This window comes from Equus przewalskii, chromosome 7 (genome assembly GCF_037783145.1).
Source record: "Equus przewalskii isolate Varuska chromosome 7, EquPr2, whole genome shotgun sequence".
Lineage (NCBI taxonomy): Eukaryota > Metazoa > Chordata > Mammalia > Perissodactyla > Equidae > Equus > Equus przewalskii.
In genome coordinates, this window is record NC_091837.1 from 77351596 (window position 1) to 77372489 (window position 20894).

General features: G+C 47.5%; 1 protein-coding gene and 2 long non-coding RNA genes across 50 annotated transcripts in view; 2 read left to right on the forward strand and 1 right to left on the reverse strand.

Annotated features, from left to right (window-relative positions):
* Window positions 1–5094, forward strand: part of NEDD4L (NEDD4 like E3 ubiquitin protein ligase) — a 342576-nt gene extending 337482 nt beyond the window's left edge. For all 48 annotated transcript variants that reach the window (XM_070627765.1, XM_070627737.1, XM_070627741.1 and 45 more), the window contains one exon: window positions 81–5094. In XM_070627765.1, coding sequence (XP_070483866.1) covers window positions 81–183 — 103 coding nt within the window. In that variant the 3' untranslated portion in view covers window positions 184–5094. The remainder of the gene's footprint in view (window positions 1–80) is intronic.
* Window positions 5095–12316: 7222 nt separating this feature from the next.
* On the forward strand, window positions 12317–19948 carry LOC139084579 (uncharacterized). The gene is made up of 2 exons (XR_011542071.1): window positions 12317–12478; window positions 13159–19948. It is a non-coding gene; the product is annotated as an uncharacterized lncRNA (long non-coding RNA).
* Window positions 18820–19809, reverse strand: LOC139084580 (uncharacterized). The gene is made up of 3 exons (XR_011542072.1): window positions 19692–19809; window positions 19341–19489; window positions 18820–19107 (listed from the first exon to the last, which is right to left on the reverse strand). It is a non-coding gene; the product is annotated as an uncharacterized lncRNA (long non-coding RNA).
* Window positions 19949–20894: the final 946 nt, after the last annotated feature.

Here is a 20894-nt window from a genome sequence, read left to right on the forward strand (position 1 = left end):
TAGCCAAATCTAGGAAATGCTGTCGTAACTAACGGGTCATACTGATGGCGTTTTACCCAAACTTTGTGTTACTTTTGCAGCTTTAATCGCCTTGACTTACCTCCATATGAAACCTTTGAAGATTTACGAGAGAAGCTTCTCATGGCCGTGGAGAATGCTCAAGGATTCGAGGGGGTGGATTAAGCGCCCCCGGCCTCCGGTGGTTGTTCATCGAGCAAGTCCCGCTTGCACCTTTGCATTTGCCTGACAGACTTTGCAGAGACAGTGGCAGAAGAGCGGTTGCACGGGCGGCTCCTGGAGCAGAGCCTCCACCCGTGACTTGCCCAGGTTCACACGTGGAACCCAGTCCTGGGTCGCGTGCCTGCGTTTTCCACCGCAAATTATCAACTGGTTGATGTGTACACTAATTACATTTCAGGAGGACTTCTTCTATTTATGTTGTGCCTCTGTAGGCAAAGCCCTTAATAAATATTTTACATACTTTATAATGACAATGAATGGAATTAATCACTCTACAGGTATAGTATTACAACTCATGTTTACTTTTTAAAATGATTTAGACCGATTTTCAGATTTTATTTCATTACGATTAAAGATGTCTCATGTACTTGGAAAAGTGAGCATATTTTTTTTGTATTTGAATTTCATACCAGGTTTAATGTCAGTGACGTTTTTATTTTTGAAGTACTTTGACACCCTGCCCTCAACTTTATTAGAATTGGAAGACCGATTTTTGTCCAAAAACCTTCTACAGACAAGTACTTTGAGAGTATTTAAAACATAACATTAGGCATAATGATCATTTTTTTCCATACTCAGAGTGAAAACAAACTGGATGTTACATTTTTTTGTACAAATTTAGCATAATAGCTGCAGGCTGAGAGAATTGTAACATAGCATGACAAATTTTGTGTTGACTTGGAGGAATCCCGCCATTATTCCTTAGCCGTGATTACGTGTGCTAGAACACATTTGAGACAGGGTTGACTGTCATTTCTCGTAAGAGAAATACTTAGCCCTTCCTGATGCTGTACAGTCCTTCTTTTCTTCTATTTTCCTCTTCGCTGTTCGTAGTAGAGACGTTTGAATGAAACTTGGCACGGCTTGATTTGAAACTGTGGAAACCAGATCTGTTTAGTCTCTTCTTCGTACGCGTTTGCTAATGGTAGCTAAATAACCAATTTTTGTTCTAACTGCACCAATTCTGAAGGCACTTTATGTACTACATGGAGGTCATATCTGGTTTTGTTTATGTTTTGTTTTTTTATCATAGACATTAAATGTGATGATGATTTCTTCTTCCTGCACACATCTTTCCGGTGCAATATCTATCAATTGTGAATCTGGCTGCTGGTGTATAAAATCTGGATGTAAAGCTGAGCCTACAGACCTGTCCTCACCAATTGTTCTGTGATTTCTACTCAACTACAAAGATTAATTTAATATACACTTAACCTAACTGGGTTTTGTTACCTATGACATGTTGCATGCTTCGCTACTGTGTACTGCCTGAGTTGTGTCTGTTGTGTGCTAGATTACAGAGGGAAGATGCTCTGCCACTGTGGTCAGGCTGTTGCTCTGGTAGTGGCGGGGGATGGAGAGTATCTGTGCAGTTCGATTCGTTCCCTCTTGTGAGTCTCCGTTGCAGAGTTCTGTCGTGTTTTGAGAGAGCACCTGAGGCAGCGTGGGAGTTCAGCCCCCGCTGCCCTTTCTAACGTGTCGTCCTAGACCGTGTTGTGGCCGGCCAGGACTCTCGAGATCTGATCTCTTGCCAGTTGTAGATAAGACAAAAAATTGTGGTTTCAGGGCCTCCATCTGTTAGGTAAGAAGGACCTTTTGGTATAAGAAATTCATTCGTACCCAGCCCTGGGTGGCTGGTGAGAAGCCACAGAACGTGTGTGGTTATAAGCGAGTTGTCCAAAGGGCTACAGAGGTCGGTGGTGTCTGAAAGTGGGTAGATTTCTGCAGGGCTGGGGATTGGGTCCCTTTTCATGTCGATTTAAAAATAGAATAGTGATCGGAAAAGTTAGATGGTGAGTAATTAGAAAAAACTACATTGCTCGTTATTCTTATCTGTTGGTGGGATTTTTTTCGCTTCCGTCAGTAGAACAGATGCCTCAGTGGCAAAAAACCCCTTTCTTGTAGCCCCTTCTCGTCCCGAGTCGGCTTTCTTCCTGAACTCGTGGCACAGCCTGAGCGAGCAGCACGCTTGGGTGGGTTCTCAGAGGGATCCTGGAATTATAGGGGAGGAGTCCGCCGATGCTTGTCTAAGAGCTGAGATTCTTCTGACATTTTGTAAACTGTATATTCCAAAAATCGGAGTGTTCACTAAATGCAAATTAGGCAAAGTATAAAAATATGCAAGAAAAACCATTCTAAGATAATTTCTAATCCAGGAACAGATAAGAATTCTCGAAATATACCCCTGTGAATACTTGGAAGGCAGTAACTGTGAATGACAGTTCGGTTCATCTCCCCCTTAATATCTGATTTCAGTGACAGCCAAACAGTGCTGGGTTCGGCGGTTGTTTTTGGTTTTGTTTTTAAAATCCAAATAAGATTCCCTAGTACTCAGCAATTCTTGGTATTTCACTCTTTGTCTAAAATAGTCATCTATCTTGTTTTCTCTAAATCCTAATGACCACTCTGACGTGACTATGGATGACAGTAAAGAAAATGCTCTGCGTGAGAGCAGACTGCTGGGCCATTCCTTGGGCCTCCGCCCGCTCCGGTCAGCAGGCCTGGGGGAGAAGGGCGATGTCCCCTATTCTAGTTGTCTTTCGCAGCAGTGCCACTCCAAAGTCCAGGGTCTCTATAGCCTCTGTTTTCTTAGAAATTACCTGAATCCACTTACTTTAGTTCCCTGAAGAAGTTGTAGACATTGTGGGCTAGTTGGTCATGAGATGAAGAAATAAGTTCCAGAGCTGACATACTGCATCTTGAAGGCCTTTTGACATCAGTTATCACACGCACCTGTCGGTCCCGGGCATTTCTGTTCCTGCCTTTGTTGGCCTGAGGATGAATGTGGAGAGTCCCCCAGTGGGATCAGCTCCGGGTCGTGTGCCGCGAATCCTCCTGCTGCCCCTGGAGCGGGAAACAGGGCGGCATTAGTCTGTTTTAAAGTTGTTTGCAGCTTCACTGCTCTTTTCCTTTTTCCTTTGAAACATTTTCCATTATTTACTTTCCTGTAACCAGTCCTCTGCCAGATCACAAGAATGTAAGATGCTTCTTTGATTTTTGATCCCAAGGCCCTTTGGTAGCTGATGTAGATAGTCCCTAAGGTCAGATGACAAACACTGTAAAGCAACCTGACAGGATGATTCCTCCCACAGAAGGATGCAGTGACAGATTCTGAGAAATAGTTTGCAAAATATTTGAGCCTCTTTTCTACATCTCACACTGTTAAATGGACAACGTGTACCATTGCTGTTTGATCTTGTCAGATTGTCTGTTTTGAAAGCCAAATTCGTATGCAGCAAATTACTGATTGTTCTAACAGTTACTGAATGTTTAGTGCTTGACTCTGGTATTTTCCTAAGTTTTGTATCTCACCTCTGAAATTTTAAATTCTAGAAAGAGAGCCCGGGTTAGTCACTTCTCGAGCCCCTCCTCGCTGTGCTGTCCTCTTTCTTTGCCTCTGTCCTCACCGGGACTCTGCAGGTCCGTACTGACAGGGAGCAGAGGGGACAGGCTGTCTGGTATCATTTTCTGCCTTGCCAGTAGGGGGTGCAGCTGTGCAGGGTAACTGCCCGGCCTGCTCCCTTCCTGACCCCCAGGAGGTCACGCACTACCTCTGTCTCATTCAGGCTTTGGGGGACACCCTGAGAAGTCACATCAAAACTGCCACCTTCAGGTCTCAGATGTGTTTTAAAAAATCCTTATAAACTTCACTTTGTACTTTAGATTTTAAAACTGGGAAGAAAATGTGATGTACTTTGGACCGCTTTTTTCAATTTATCTACGCCTTAATGAACAATGTATATACACTTGCATACGCACACCCCCCACGCCCACCCCAGACTGTTTCCAATGTGTCAGAGACAAGGCTGTAGCATTAGAGATGTGAGCTCATATAATGTTGTATAGAAAAGGATAGTTTTCAGTTGTATGAAATTTTCCAAGAAGACCTCTCAGTAAACACCTGTCCTTCGTTAACGATGTCACGCGCAAAGCACCGCATGTTTAAAATGCCTGTCTTTTTGTTGGTTGGTTTTATGTTTGTAAGGAGTAACGACAGGAATCTAACACGTTGGCTACAGACCTCTGTGTACTGCATTCTCAACCGTGTATCAGTGCATCGAAAGCCTTTCTCATGACCATGACCGCGCCTACAGACATCGTGTCCCTCTATAAGCCAGTTCGCCCCTCTTACTCAGACTAATTTCACCTAGATTGTCACGGTTTCCTTCATGTTAATTTTGCGTGACTTCGTTCTTCCTTTATTAATATGTATGTAATATATATACATATATACGTACCTATGCTGTCCAAATATATATGTATATATTTGTATAGCATTTTTACACCTTGTGTAATCTGGTTTCGAAAGGGAGTGAGAGCTTAATCCCTTCTGCAGTTTTCTCCAAGCTGTATCCTGAGAATTCTCACCCTCAGAGCCTGAGAGAACCCCAGGAAGATGATGTTAATTTGCTGTCATTTCTTAATTCAGGATCTATTATCAAATGAAACATGAAAAAAAAAAACAGTGACTTTTAAGGTGAAAAGAGTTTCAAGCATTCCAAATGAATTCTCAATGTTTCATAACTTTTTATTATAAACCCACCTAGTGATATAAAGCCACGTACTATTTGATACAGTGATCAACAACCAAACTACTTTGAAATTTTTTAAAGACCACTTATGGATAATGCTCATTTTCACAATCAAAATAGCTTTAAAATATGGTTGAATTTGATACACACGGGAAAAGTTTTAAGAACAAATCCTTTTTGCTTTTCGTTTTCTTTTTGAGAGATCTAAAAAGAAATTGTAGATTGTTTTCCTGACAGCAGAGAGTAATGTGACAAAATGAAGTCGTTGTAAAGAAGTGATGCAACTTGTCAAATATTTAATAAAGAATTATGGAAGCTGGAACATTTTCTACATCAAGTATTATGGATTGTCTGATTTAACACTTCTTCGTGAATGGATCACCTTAGTTGGTTCAGAGGGTTAAACGCCTGCAGGTGTATAGTATGTTCATTTCCTTAGTCTCCCTAAAGTTTAAACCGTTAAAAACATCACTAAAGTCTCCCCAAAGCACACGGCTTAAGCTTAATGGGATGCACCTCTATTCTTACCCATTTGTCTTTTTATTAGATTTGAGAATGACTTTTATGCAACACTCATAGAAGCCATGAGTCTGTCCCTGGAAAGGCATATTTCATCTCTAGTTTTTATCCACCCAACCCTCAATTTTTGTGAATTAATGAAACTCAGTAATGACGCCCAAGATGGTTCTCAGAAGAAAGATGCTATCAACTTCCAGATCTCACGTCAATTCCCTTTTAAAACTGGCAGGCACCTTAAGAAATGTTTTCTTTCTCTTCAGTATTAAGCTGCCTCTTGATAGCCTTAACCTGTCCCCTCAGGGACGACCCAGAGGTAAGATCAAGCAGGACATGGTTTAGTCCTTGGTCTCTTGTGACTTGTCTTTTTCAGTTAGCAGTGGATGGTATTGTATCTTACTGTAGAGGTGTGAACAGCATTCTCAGTTCCTGCTGCCTCCTCCAGCCTCGCACGAACATGCAAGGGAGGTGCTGGTGCATGGAGCCGCTTTGAACTTTTATATGTTCTGTCTTAGAGAAAAACACCGATGGTGGAACAAATAACATAGAGGAACAAATTGTCATACATCAGTTACACAGCTCCTAGGTTAATAAGCTGTTGACCTGCTCTAAGTCTAGGAGCGATCCAGGCACTTCCGAAATTTTAAAGCCCCTAATAAAGTGTTGGTATGAGCTTGGGTGTCCAGGAATTCTGATTCCTGTGGTTGGCTCTGAGGAACCACATTGAAAGGGGTCCCTGGACGTGAGAGTGCAAAAGCCATTTTCTGATCCTCTGGGGTTCCCCGGCTTGAGAGAGCACACTTCCCAAAACAGGGAGTTTCCAGAGAACTCAGGCTGTGGAATCTCTGAGCAAGTATTTGTAGGATTTGAGTTGAGCAGGGAAACAAATTGCTGGTGAGTTTACTTAAGACCCGATACAAACTCCTCCGTAAGTAGATTGCATGACCCTGTCACGACTTCGGGGACCCCACTGGTGAGGACTGAGGTGGGTAAGAATGGAGATTCCCTTTGTAGGGCTGGCTCAAGCTAGACTGAGAAAAAGGTAAAGTAGCCGCAGTAGCCTGTCCCTTCCTGCCCAGCCCCTTTGCAATGCCCCACGCCCACCCCGTGTCCCCTTCTCCGATGTGCCTCCTTCCCTTTCCCCTACAAATCCCAAGTTGCTCCTGGCCAGTTCCCAACTGGGCTGCACGTCACAGGTGACAAGAGATAAAGGACAGAACAGCGGTGGAGAGCATCCCCAATCTGCCTTTCGGCAGAATGGCATCTCACAGCTGGGGCCTTCTTGGGACAAGGCCCCCTCAGCACTCAGTGCTTCTGGGAGAAGGTCGCAGACCGCCCTTGGGTCTCACCCCAGCCCAGGCCCACTTGCTTGCAGAACCCCAGAAGGGATGTGGCTCCTCTCTGTGCACCTTCTGGACTTTTCTTTATCTTGAAGTCTGAGCTGGCTGTTTTAACTTAATCCCATTGTTGGCCAGGTGCCCGACAAACTTGCCATTTCAGGTGTGCCCTTCGACACGTCGATGGGGCACCCACCGCGTGCGGCTCTGCAGCCTTGCTGCGTTGCTGCCTCTTGGAACGGGGTACGGAGTGACAGCGAGAGGGGTTTGGGGTGCAGGTTTTCTCCCAGAGTGTTTCTTCTCGCCTTACCGCCCCCTAAGGCTTGAGGAGAGCCTTTCTGTTTCTCCCTGAGAGAAGAGTGAACCAGCAGACAGCTCAGCTTGGATTAGGGCTCGGGTGCTAGAGTATACCCACCATCGGAATGAACACACGGCCCTGAGGGGGATCCAGAGTGACCTGTGAGAGGCACATCCCGCTGGGATTAAAGGGAGAGTACACATCTGGGCAGTTTCTGAGCAATACGCTGCCGTGGGAGTTTTCCATACAGTTCCCAGAATTAGGAAGTTAACAGTTTTCAGTCCTGCTTGGCCTTGTCCAGACTGAATCACAAGACAAGCTAGAGGTAGAAGATTCCTGGGCTCTTCCAGCTTTATCACACAATCGCGGAATGTGACCCCGAAAGGCCTTGGCCATGTAAGTCCTGGTTCTTGCCCTTGATCACTCCCTATGTGCCCAGTGCTGGCCTGGAGGACCAGGATTTGTCCTCACCTGTTACCCTCAGGGACTGCCAGGGTGACACTGCTCACCCCTGCAGAGATCCCGAATGGCGACCACCCTGGGTGCCTCTCATTCCTGGGAACTGGAGGCCCACGGGGAGGGGCAATCAGCTTCTCGCTCTGCCCCTATGGGACCGTCCAGTCTGGCCAGTCGCTTGTCTGTGGCAGAGGGGCCGCTTGTCACTGAACCCAGAAGAGAGATGAGGGCAGGAGGGGCAGTAACAGCCCAGCTGGGGACAGCCTCCCTTGGCCTCGATGCCACCCCTGGCAGAGCCAGGCCCAGGGACAGGGTCAGGCCCTTCAGCTTCCCACTTGAGGCAGAAAACCTGGGTTTTCAAGGGAATCCTGCAAGCACGTCAGGCTGGTCCTATTCCATAAACCAGCTCGGGGAGGGAGCAGCCAGGCCCTCGGCCTCAGGGTGGGGCAGCGGGCAGGCTCTCAGCCTGGTGACTTGAAGATGGGGGCGGAGACTCCACACCAGGACCATTTAAAGAGCTTAAACCAACCTCAAGTAACACATCATCCCAGCTGGGACTAAATTTTGACAAACGTGGGACATTTTGTCTCTTCCCGGTAGGGGCCAGAGCCCACCCCTCCCTCTGGGTTTCCCCTTGTCTTCCTCAAAATTCAGGAGAAGCCCGGGAGCCAGAGGGAGGGCCCGAAAATGCTGGCGGTAAGAAGCTGCTCATGGGAATGGGGGCTCCCCTGCCCAGGACACGTGGCACTCTTCAGTGCTCAGTCATCTGCATAGTAAACTAGAGAACCTGGAGAGGTAGGAACTGGTCCCAGAGCTGAGACCAGCATGCGTGTCCATGAGTTTCAGGGTTGAGAATCCTCCACCGGTTCAGATGGGCACACGGGGCCCTAACCTTGTACCCCGTTTCCTCCCCAACCCAAGGGATCCTCTTCCTGTTTCTCTCTACTGGCAACACCTCTGGGGACACCACGGCTTTGGGCAAAAGTCTACAATATGAATCATCTAGATTTAGCTCTTGATAAATAAAGAGAAGCTTTTAGAATGGACAAAAATCTCTTGCCTCTTAGCAGAACCTTGCATTCAATGCCATTTTCCTCAGGACTAAGGACTATTAGCTTTGAGTCTCAAAGCACTTTTTTTTCCTCCAACATTTTGTTATGAAAACTTGCAAACATTCAGTAAAGTTGAAAGAATTACACAGTGAACACGTGCAGACCCACCACCTAGTTCTACGGTTACGTCTTACTCTGCCGGCCTCATCACACATCCATCCCGCTATCCATCCTTTAATCCATCGTAATTATTGAAGCAGCGCTAAGTAAATTGCAGGCATCATATACTTCCCCCAAATACTTCAGCATGCCTATCATTAACTAGATTTTATTATTTATTTAGGCTTTTTTCTTTTGAGATAAAATTCACGGGCAAAGAAATGCACAAATCTTAAGTGAACATTCACTGAGTTTGGACAAGGACATACTCCTGTGTGACCCAAATTCCCATTGCCCCAGAAAGTTCTTTCAAGTCTCCTCCTGGTCAGACCCCACCCCCATGCTCCCCAGCAAGTGTCCTCAATTTTTTCCACCATAGATTAGTTTTATTTGTTCTAGAATTTCTTATAAATGGAACCATACAATGCATTACAATGATGTTTTCAATTCTAGCTGGTAGCTACCCTACCCTACCCTGAAGCAATAAGATAGTGGGCAGGAAGTCAGAGGGTATGATGAATGAAAAAGACATCAGTTTAATACCCAAACAGTATCCTCATTTCACACGTGACATGAAAATCTCCACGTCCCAAATAGACACAATCACCTTGGAGGATGTTTGAGCCTGTTGTTTACATACAATGATCACCTTGAACTTCTAGGTTGAAATTCAGGTATGTTTTGCCTCAGTGGGTCACCAGTGCCTCAAGCCTGAGGAGGGGATGATCTGGAATGTTCTCCAGTTCCCTGGCCCCCAGTCATCTCTTCCTACCTCGCTCCTCTTCTTTGGGAATTTATCCTGAGGAGGGAAGAAGGCAAGAGTTTACTAGTAGGGCAGGTTCATGCTGTAACGTGCAACCCCCAAGCAGGGGCTCATATGATAAAGGTTTATTTCTCACAGTCCTGTGTAGGTTAGAGGCGATGCTCTGATCCAGAAGTCATCTAGGAACTCGGGTCCCCTCCCACCTGGGCTCCGCCAGCCCCTGGGACAGGCTCCTCTGTAGCCTACAGGCAGAGGTGGGAAGAGAGCCTGTGGAAGCCTGTACAGGAGGGCCAGGTCTGGAGGGGGTAAACATCACCTCTGCCCACCTTCCCCTGGCCACATGTCAGTCAATGGCCGTACCTAACTGCAAAGAAGGCTAGAAATATCTAGCAGAGCCCAGAGGAAAAGGGAAGGAGTTTGAGAACAAGTAGCCAAACCCCGTGATAGTTTATCTTTGGCCTTCAGCATCCTTTTGCAGAGTGAATTTCCCCTTGTGACAGTGGCCTTACTGTCATTTGCCAAGCTTCTGGGATCTTCAGTTTTCTCTCTTAAGATACTACTACTACCCATTTGACACATGAGGAATCAGACTGGGAGGTTAAGAGCCTTGCAGAGTGGTGACCTGAACCCAGGTTGTCTGGCTGAAAGTCCCCATTCAACCACCGCACTCTCCTGCCCATCCACCATCGCCTCCATACGACCTCCTAGAGGGAAGAGCCAATACACTTGTTTACACTAAGATGTAAATGACTGATGAGAATAAACACGTGATGATCTTCCAGAAGTGTTTTTATTTTAACAAACTCCAAAGATGTAGCTTGGCTTAAGCCAAAAGGAATAAATGTGGAAATTATAGCGCTTAGCTATCAGCAAACTGACCGGGGGAGGATTTTTGAGGGCAGAGGCCCTGCTTCAGACCACACAATCCATTGTGCATAAGGGGCTCCCTCCTGAAAAGACAGCCTGTTCTCAGGGACAGCTCCAGCCTCAGGCCCTCACAGGAAGCCACACAGCCTCTCTGTCCACCCTCACAAGCAGGTGCCTCATGTTTTCCACACACCTTCCAGGGCACCACAAACGTCCCTTTGTCCAGTCGAGTTGAAGGGCCATAAAGGAGCGGAGACTGAGGGCCCAATTCTCTGCCTCCAGGAACTATTGGATGGAGCTCCAGGACGTTTGTTCTATTTTTTAGACTTTCTGTTTGATAAACAATTTCAGATATTAACTTATAACATGGTCAATATTATTTGTGGCAGAAAGTTTGGGTTTGGGATTTTTCTTTTGAATTTTAGTTATTTAACTCTCTTATAAATTCTAAGAGTTCTTCTGCCAGGAGGGTCTTCTCACTCCATGTCGCACCCTCTCGCCCCACCCTAAGTCCCTCTCTGTCCTCACCCCTCTTGCCTTCTCTGCAGTCCATATTGACTTAGAAGAGCCTTGCTCGCTCATCAGCTGAGGTCATCAGGGGGACGTGTTCTCCCCGATGTAATGGGTGTTTAAACAAAAGTCAGGCCTTTGAACCCCGGACTCCAGTTAAAAAGTAACAGGCTGGAGACTGGATCAATAGGAAACAAATATTAGCTATGGGGGCCGGAGAGCCACAGCATTGGGAAATACCCATTGCTGCTAACATGGAAAGAGCAATGGTCAAGCCCGCCTCGGGGGTCCAGGAACCCCAAGGATCCTGGGGACGTTGAGCAAGTCATTTTCTTGCTGCATGTTGGACATTGAAGCCACCAGCCCTTAAGTTAGCTTCCAGAACTCCCTTGGTCTGGATAACTGCAATATCCTCCTAAAGGAAATGTCCATCTTACTTCTCTCCCCTTCCCAACTTGTTAGCCTGCCTCCAGCAGAGCTCTGACTCTATCGCTCTGCTGCTTAAAGCTTTCCGCGACTTCCCACTGCACGTCCGCCCTTGTGATTGAGGCCATCTGGGCTATTTGGGCAGTAGGATGGCAGATCTGCGGGTGGTCACAGCAAATGACCATCTCCCAGTCTTCATCCTCCCCCGCATTGTGCAGTGCTCAATATCATCAACTGTTTCTTCTTTCTTGAAACTTCGTCTTTGGTTTCTGTGACATTTCACCTCCTGGTTATTCTCTCCTCAAAATACTCCAACAAGTTTTTCTCCTCCCCTAAATGTAAATGTTCCCAATAATTTGCTCTTGGTTTTTTCTCTCTCTCTCTTTCTCTCTCTCGCTCCCTTTCTCCCTCTCTCTCTTTTCTTCCCTCCCTCCCTCTCTCTCTCTTTCCTCTTCTTGTGGCTAAAAGTCCTCACCTCTTTGTGGGCAATTACCCAATCTACCCCTCCCAGAGCCCCCTCCTTCCTATCCCAAATCCTGCTGGACATCATCACACGATGATTCTCAAGTCACTCACACTCAGAATGGCCCCGTCTACAGACACTACTTTCAAACTTCTCCTTCTCCTTGTTTCTAAATTTCTGGGACTTGTACCCCCGTATCTTCCAGGCATCCAGACTGGAACTTCATCTCTGACCTTTCATATGGCTTTGCTCCCCAAGTCCAAAGAGGAAAAAGTTCAGTTTGCTATTTATTCATTCACTCATTCATTCCACAAACATGCACTGAGCAGCTACCGTGTGCCACACACTGTAGGGGGTAGGAATACAGCAATTCAAAGTGAAGCAAACCAGACAAAGATCCTTTCCATCATGAAATATAAATTCCAGTAGAGGCAAACAAACAATAAACATATAAATAAGTAAAATGTGTGTTATGTTAAATGTTGATGAAACCCGTGAAATAAAGGGACGCAGAGGAAGGATACGGCGGTGTGGGAGGGTGGAATTCTAGAGTGGGTCAGGGTGAAGACCTCACAGGGGTGAGACAGTGAGCCGTGTGGCTACTTGGGGAAGAGCATTTGGGGACAGAGGAACAGCAAATACAAAGGCCGTAAGCAGGATTGGGAAATGAGATCAAGGCCCTTTTGGAATATACTAACACTGAGTCATCTGTTGGACATCCAGTGGAGAGACCAAGTGGAAAGTGGAACACAGACATTCAGGGAGAAGTCTGGGTTGGGGATACCAACTGAAGTGCCATCAGCATGTCGATGGAATTTAAAGCTATGAGACTGAAAAGGAGGGGCCCAAGGACAGGAAGGTGAGATGATCGGGAAAGGAGGAGTGGCCAGAGAGGTGGGAAGAAACCCAGGAGCCAGTGGTGTCCCAGAGGCTGGGAGAGGAGAGTCTAGTGATGAAAGCAGGGACACCAAGGGTGTCAAATACTGCTGGCAGGTCAGCAAGATGAGGCCTGAGAAGTGAGCACTGGAACTATCCATGAGGATGTCACTGGTGACCTCAATAGGAGAGGTTTTGGTGGAATTGCGGTGGCAAATGCCTGCCTAGAGCAGACTCAGGGAGAGGAGGGGAGGGGCGGGGGACAGCAGGAGCTCCCTACCTGCTCAGGCGTCGGTACTCTCCTCTCCAGTCCCACTGGCCCTCCATCTTACTTGTCTCAGTAACTTCAGCCAAAGTTATGACGATAACCTCTGACAGCACATCCCACTTTCTTCCTCTCCCAGTTCCCAATCCAGTTTGCACACAGCTTCAACTATAGCCAACTCTAATCACCGCATTCCCCTGCAGAAATCCTTCAAAGGCTGCCAGTGTCGACGGATGAAAATCTAAACTCCTCAGCCAGGCATCCCAGGGCACTCACGATCAGACTCCTGACTCACTTTCCCTCCACTCCCCTAGAGTCCCTCAAACAGACCATGCCCCGCCCACACACACCCTTGCGTTCCTACCTTGTTCCTTGGCTCACACTGTGCTCTCTACTAGGAGTGACCACCCACGAGGCCAAGTCTCCCACAATTCAGAGTCCATCTTGGATGTCACCTCATCCGTGAAGACTTTCCTGATTCCTCTCACCAAATGAAGTTCCTTCCCTCCTCTGAACCTACGGGACTTCTGCCTCTTGGGGTTATTGGTATAATTGTCTCCTTTCCATACACCACCATAAACAACCTGGAAGCACAGGGTTACATCAGTGTTCTCCGTACCGTGTACCTTGGATGCTCCATAAAGCTACATTAAAGGGAACTGAATAGGTGCCTGGGGCAGGGGTTCGAAGCTGCTGGTGACAGTGAGCTTGGAGGTTGTCTGTGGATTTCAGTTTTGAGGATCTCGCTGTTTCCTGCCTCTGTCCACTCCTGAGTAATAAACGTTGACTGGCCTCACGAGCATCTTCCACCTCATGACCCTGATGAGGGACCTAGTTGATTGTCTGTAAGAAACTCATTTGGGGTCTCTGGCAAGAGAACAAGAGAGGAAACAAGGAGATAGCCAACAAAAGACAGCTGAACTACAGAAAATGATGTGCTAAGAGTCATGCCACCTAGGCCCGCATGTTTTGGCTCTTGCCAACTCTCCTTGTTGCCTAAAAAATAGCAAAAGAACACATTGCCTTTTTCACTCTGCTTCTCATCCTTTCAGACACAATTTTCAAGCCTCATAGTATCAGCCACTCTTTAGTTCCCAGGAGATGGCATTTTCCCTGGAGGCCTTCAGGCATCTGCCACACTAGGCTGTCTGTGCAGAGGCATCTGGCAAACGATTTCCAGTGGCTGCTCAGCGATCTCCTTTAGGCGCTGACCAAGGGCATGGGTAAGAATCCTTTGTGTTTGGAAAAGGAGGTGGTCCCGGAGGAGGCACGCCTGCTCTGCCTCTGGGTGTGGGGGTGAGAAGCTGCAAATGAGAATTACAGCCTCCACATGGGATCGTCACAGCTCAGAATGACAGGACAATTTCAGGAACTCACAAACTGGCTTCCCTAAGATCCCATGCAGAGACAGCACCCAGGAAGTATGGAAACGAAAGTTGGAAAATGGCGACTGGTGGGCCACAACTTGATTGCCCGTGAAATTTATTTGGTTGTCCCAGGGTTATTTTAATAGGAAAATTTCACCCAGAAATCAAGTTTTCCAATTTCTCTTGAAAAATTAGAAGACCTGGCATCAATCAACGGGAGCTGAATAGAGGCTGCCCTCTTTAGATGAGGCACAAAACTTCCAGTTTGCCACACTCCCCTCTACTCCCTATTGTGGCTTATCTGGCCCATTCACTCATTATCCATCTGGCCCAGAAATTAATTTTACAAACCCTATCATGAAGGTCATAGAGAGTCAGGAAATGTCTCAGAGAGCAAGAAAAACAGGTACAGTTTCCTCTACAAGAAAGCATTCATTCATTCAAGAAACACTAATTGACTGTTATTGGCACCAAGCATTGTGCTAGATGCTGAGGACACAAAATGAAAATCAGGGTCTTTGCCCTTAGGATTTTAATCTGGTGGTGAGGCAGAGGAAAAAGCCAACAATCAGAGCAAAATGTACTACAGATCCACAATCCGAAACTCTTGGGGGCAGTTGTATTTCAGAATGCAGAACGTTTTTTGCATTTTAGAAAAGTACTGTGTTATATACCCCATACATTCTGTAACAGTGCCGGCAGTCTGGGGCAGCACGCTGTCAGCAAACCCATTAATGTTTCTATAGCAAAGCATATGAATACCCACACTAAGTGGAATAAAGACTACAAACAGCAAGTCAGTTCAGGTCAGGTTTTTGCCATTAGGTGAGGTGTTTGCCCCAAATGAGATTGCTTCACATTCATAAAAAATGGATTTTGGAATGGCAGATAAGGGCTCATGCCCCTGCCTAGAGGTCCAGGTCTGCCAAAAGTCAGGGAGAGAAGGTTTCCTGGAGGAGATAGCACTTGAGCTGAAACTCGAAAGATCAAGAAGAGGGAGAACCTTCCAGCACAGACCAGACGAGCCATGTGCAAAGACTCAAGCAGCCCACGGGCCCACTACAGCCAGTCCCGAGGGAAGCAGCATCCTGCTGCTGGGCAGCGGGCACAGGCAGTGCTGACCACCTGTGTCCAATTCACCTGGGGACACGTGATGAAAACCAGAAACCCTGGGCCCTCCCCGACAGCCTCTCAGGGAATGAAGCCCTGCAAACTCCGCTGGAGCAAGCTCTCCAGGAGATTCTTATTCACGCTGGAGTCTGAGAACCACTGATTTCATCGAAACACCCTGTGCGCCAGACAGTGTTCTAAGCTGCTTTAGAATTCTGCACAAACGTGACCCACCTAGCAACCTTACTGGGTAGGTGCATTATCATTCTCATTTGTAAGAGACCGACTCAGTGGTCTGGTTTCAGAGTTCGTGCTTTTAACCAAATGCTGCCTGTCACTGGTTCAGGCATCCAAAGCTGGAGACCCCCTCCATCTGCAGCCACAGCAGACCGGGGCTTGGGCCACCCGGAGTGCTGAGGAAGTGGCCCTGAAGGTGCAGATGGTGCCCTGTGCCCCCACCCATAGGGACCAGACCCTGCACAGAGCAGTTCTCAGGCAAGGAGGGGAGTTTGCTCTTTCACCCCTGGGGGATGGAAGCCACAGAGAGAAGTTGACCAGTTTGCGATAAGCCTTTGGCCTTGGGGTTCAAAGCCCATGTCACTCTACTTTTTATCTGTGTTGTTGATATCTGTTTCAATAGCTTCTGTTTGACGAGATGGAGCCAGAAAGCTGGGACAGGGGGTTGGAGTCAGCTGACTGGATGGTCAAGCCTGGTGAGCCGTTTGCCCTCTTCTTGTGTCAATTCCAAAAGGCAGGGTTTGGAAATAAAGTCAACAGAGAGCTTTTCTTCATCTCCACATAAACAGCCGTTCGGCAGTGTTTGGAGAGAGTTGCGCAATGCTGAAGGAAGCTGAGTCAGGGGAAACATCGGCTTTGACTTGTAAATTTCTGAAGCCGGCTTTGGTTTCCATGTTTCTAGCAGCACACCTACAGCTCACATCAAAAAGAAAATGCTCCAGGCTTGTGTGTATCCCTCTCCCCATTCCCATCCACCCCACCATGGAATTACCACAGGCATCAGGGAATCTTCTAGAACATTCTACCTTCTCCCTTTACACTGTGTGTCTGTCATTGACGCACCAACCATCACCAAAACCTCTCTTTGATGGCCCCAGAGTTCGTGCTCATGGGCACCTGCTCTCTAGCTTAGGCCACTTCAGAGAGGACTGGAATCACACATGAAGCAAGAAAAATAGCCAAATGCCAGGGGCAGGCATAGCAACCATCTACTTAGAGAATTTTAAAAATAGAGAGGGAACATTAGACATTATTTGCTCCAAACCCCTTGCTTTACAGATGAGGAAACTAAGGCTCCAAGAGGGAAGGTTTCTTGACCAAAGTACCAGTTAGCAGCAAACGGGGTAAACCAGTGCCCCCTCACCCCAAGCCCAGTGGATTGGATTTTTCCACCACAATATTTGGCCTCTTATCATTTGTTCCCAGTTCGTATTCTCAGTCATCCATCCAGCCTGTTACTTATTCTCTCTGGAGTATTTTCTATGACCCAAGTGATGGGCTGGACCCTGGGGCTGAACTGATGACAAGACCTGTCCTTTCCTTCAAGGGGCTCCCATGGAACTCTGCATGGTTTCTCCCTCCTTCCTCCCTACTCCTTTCAGAAACGGTATTGGGTGTGATGTCACCCGCAACCAATTAAAGCAGAATTTCTGGGGCTGAGGTCCCGACGTTGATATTTTTTAAATCTCCCCAAGCGAACTGAATTCTGTAGCCAAAGTTTAGAAGCACAACTTGAGATCACAGCTTTGGGGAAGTCAGGGACCCCGGTTCTACCTCATTTGGCTCCTTGGAGCCTCTCTCCTGGCTGCAGAGGAAGACAGCAGGGGTGTCAGAGCACCGTCACAACTGTCAGACTCCCTCACCTGTCACCTGCGCAAAAAGGAGGGCAGTGCATCTGCCCAGCAAAACCTCTGGGGCCTGAGGCCACTAAAATGAAAAGAATGACTTCCCGCCATAAGCAGCTCTAAAGGAAAAGACCAAAACAGCTGAAAAAGCAGCTGGAATTTAAAATGTGCACGGAGCAGATATGGCAGGGCCAGCTCAGGGGAGCTGCTTTTCTCTTAAAGGGACTCAAGTCAAGAGCTCACAATGGGCCCTGCCGTTCTGTTTAATTGACCCGGGAAATGTGTGATGTGCTGTCAGAAAGCACAGGCCAGCTTCCTGCAAAATCGCTGAAAACATTCATGACAGTCAAAGGTATGAAATAAATTAGTGAAGGAGTGGGCTTCTGGTAAGATCCTTGCTCTCTCCCTGAATGCAGTCTGTCATTCCAAATGACTCACACACTGACAAGGAAGACTAAAAATATTCAAGCATGACATTTGCATCTATTAAATAGTCATTTTGTCGCACATGGATGGAAATTGGGTTTTCTAAAGGTTACCGAGAATTATCTGCCTCTGCTGCTGGGTATTTGTGGCTTCAAAATGAACTCAAGTGCGGAGGACGCTCAGATGGGCTCAGTGGGCCTCAGAATCCAGTCTTTCATTCATTTATTAGCAGCAGCCATAAGATTCAAGTATGTGACGGTAGAGGGAGAAGTGCCTGGTGGAGGAGGCTGCCCCCGGCCCGCCCCAGGGAGGCAACTGAGCAGAGGGTGGCCAGACGCCCTGCTGTCTGAGCCACGGGTGCTGCTGCTGTATTCCAAACTCTGGAAAGCAACTGACTTTTCTTTGCTTCTCTTAAATAGACATCAGGTTTTCTTCTAGGTGCCTAAGGTGAGTCAGCTTGTGCTGTGGCTCCTCGGATGGTGTCACCCGGGACAGATGAGTGAATTCAGAGCCCCTCATTCTACAAATCAGACCTAGAGTGTGTCGTCCCCTGGTCCATTTCCCAAACCAAGGCTGGGCCACGGCTGGCCCTCACCCTCTGCAGTAAGACCCGCTAAGGGACATGGGGCAGAGGAGCCAGCACTTGACTCAATGGGAACCAGCAGGAGGATTTCTGCCCCCAAGATGCAGAGGGAGGAGGAAGTCCCTAACCGGACAAGAGCGAGGCAGTTGGAAGAAATGCCCTGTCTGGAGGACTCTGCTTCCCCAGGTGTCCTGGGCAGAGTGAAGAGAACGTCCCCCTGCGTCCCCACTGAGACAGCCGAGTTCAGATCACCGGCCGGGGGGAGCAGTCTGGCTTTGGGGCACGCCACTTCTGGTGCCGAAAGAGTTTGAGTTCCAAGACAGGACAGCAGTCTTCAAGAGGCAGAGGCTGTGTTCAGACTACGAAAGTTCTGGAAATGCGCTCTGAAGAATTTACCCACAGATGGACTCAAACCAGACATGTGGCCTGAGAGCTGCAGGGAGGTGCCTGGCAGCATCGTTTGAACTCGCCAAAGACTGAATGGACTGGGAACGGTTTAAACAAACGATACTCTGCTCTTACAACGGACGTGCGGGCAGCCAGAAGGAGTTGAGAAGGCTCAACCCACAGAGTGTAAACACAAAATTTCTTTGTTGCCCCCAAATCGCTGCTCTCAGCTGGCCTCTATATAATCTCCCTTTACTGTCCCTTACTGCCAACTTGGGCAGAGTTTGCAACTTTCCAGTATTGAAATGTGTCCAATTCTCTGTAAAACTCCAACCTCTTTAATGATTCAACCCCATCCCCACTGGCTGGGAGGGGTGGTGTGGCCTAGTTCTAGGATCTCCCCTCCTCCCCCTCTTCTGATATGCGGGGCAGGGAGAAGCCATGTGGCAGAGTCCGCTCATTGTCTGGGGGGTGGTCCGTGGCACGGGGTCCTGGTCTCCACTCCAATGAGGAAGGGGTCTGTGAGGATCCTGGTGGTCTCTGAGTAGGCGGTGGGTGTGCCTTTATGGGAGTGGTGTTCAGTTTCACCCTAAGTCTTCTGTCACTGGAGACCTGCCAGAGAAGGCTACCGTGTCTCCTGGTGGTCCAGACTGGAGGGTGCAAGCCCGCCTCTAGGCATCCCTTGGCCCAGCCCTCTTTCATCTTTTCTGTGCCTTACAGTGAAGTTCAGGGAAAGCTCAGGGGGATCCTCTTGGCACCCACTGAGGCCTGGGGAATTGGGATGTAAGGTCTGTCCTCCTTTTCTTCCCAGACCTAACACCCTACACCCCACAGGTCCCTTATACCTGCTGGCACAGGCTCCCAGGGGTATCCAGCCTCTGTGTGCACATGGCTGCGGGGAGCATGTCAAGCTGTCTCCAGCACTCTCTCACCACGTACTTCCATGGCACGTCCTCACATGGGCCCTCAGTTCTGTGGCTCAGAAAGCAATGGGCTGGAAAACAAGATACTTTTCTTTTCCAGTGTGGCTTCACAAGTGACTTGGGGATCCCTTTGCCCATCCACCTTCTTGGCCTGGGGTAGGAGGTGGGCAGGAAGCATTTGAGGAGGAAGGGAAGTAATGTCTCACCAGAAGCACTGCGCACCCTACAAACTGACCCTTCACTTCCTCCCAGCCCAGTGCTCACCCCACATACACAGGGTCAGGTGGGGTGGGTTGGTGGTTCCTCTGAGGAGGTGCCGCAGGCTGGTCAAACCCTCCTTTGAATGCCCGGACACCTAGCAGCTTTAGTTTACAGCTTTGGCCATTGGTTGGAATTCCAGAACAATGGGAAAAGTCCCACACAACATTCTATCACTTAGCCCAGAAAAGAGTAAAGAGGCTTTCCGTATACCGACACAAAATGGTCTCAAAGATATATCGTGAAATAAAGGCAAAGTTCAGAACACTAAACATTACGGCCCCAATTTGTATTTATTTTCAAGTAATTTTATTGGGATTATAATGGCTTATCAAATTGTGTAATTTCAAGTCTACATTATTGTTTATCAATTCCTGAATACACTTCATCATGCTCAGCCCCAGTACCCAATCTGTATTTAAAAGGTGGTTATAATATATGTATGTGTGTCTATGTTCATAGTCTGTACAAGAAACTAATAACAATGGTTGCTTTGGGGATGGAGCCTGGGGTCCCTCTTTTCCCTGGAGGCCTCTATGAATGGTTCACACCAGGTCCGCAATTAGAGGTAACGACCACCCCCAGGCTGGAAAGGGAGAGAGAAGGGCAAATTACATGTGCCTTTATGTCCACTTAGCAAAAGTAAGTCATGAGCAAAGTCGTGAGGAGATGACTGTGGCCAGTATGTGGGTGCGTACCAGCGAGAAGTGGGCGTTGGTGCCGGCAAAAGGAGAATCACATGCTACTTTTATAAAAATAAATTTCCTCATCATGCAAGACCAGCTTCTGAAGAGGATGAGAGGCAGCTTGCAATAAAAGGTACCAGTGATTTCATATCCTTAAAAACAGAGGAGAAGGAACAAGAGCCAATGGAAAAATGGAGAGATGGAGAAACGATTGCATCTAGAACTTTGGACACAAATTTAGCTCTCATACTCACATCCAAATTACTTGGTCGTATGCTGTCTCATTTAAACATCAGCCACTACAGGAGGGACTGTTACGAGCCCTACTTTGTGGGGTGAGAAAGCTGCCTTGGTCATGTCTCACAGCCAGGCAGTGTGGTAGAGGGGGACCAGACAATTTTTTTTCTAATTCTGAGTGTGATTCTTTCTCCCACGCACATTCCATTAGTCTCTTGCCCTGAAGGGATTAATAAGAGTATTATCAAAAGCTGACGTTTATTGGTGCCACTGGATGCCACGTACATATATAGGA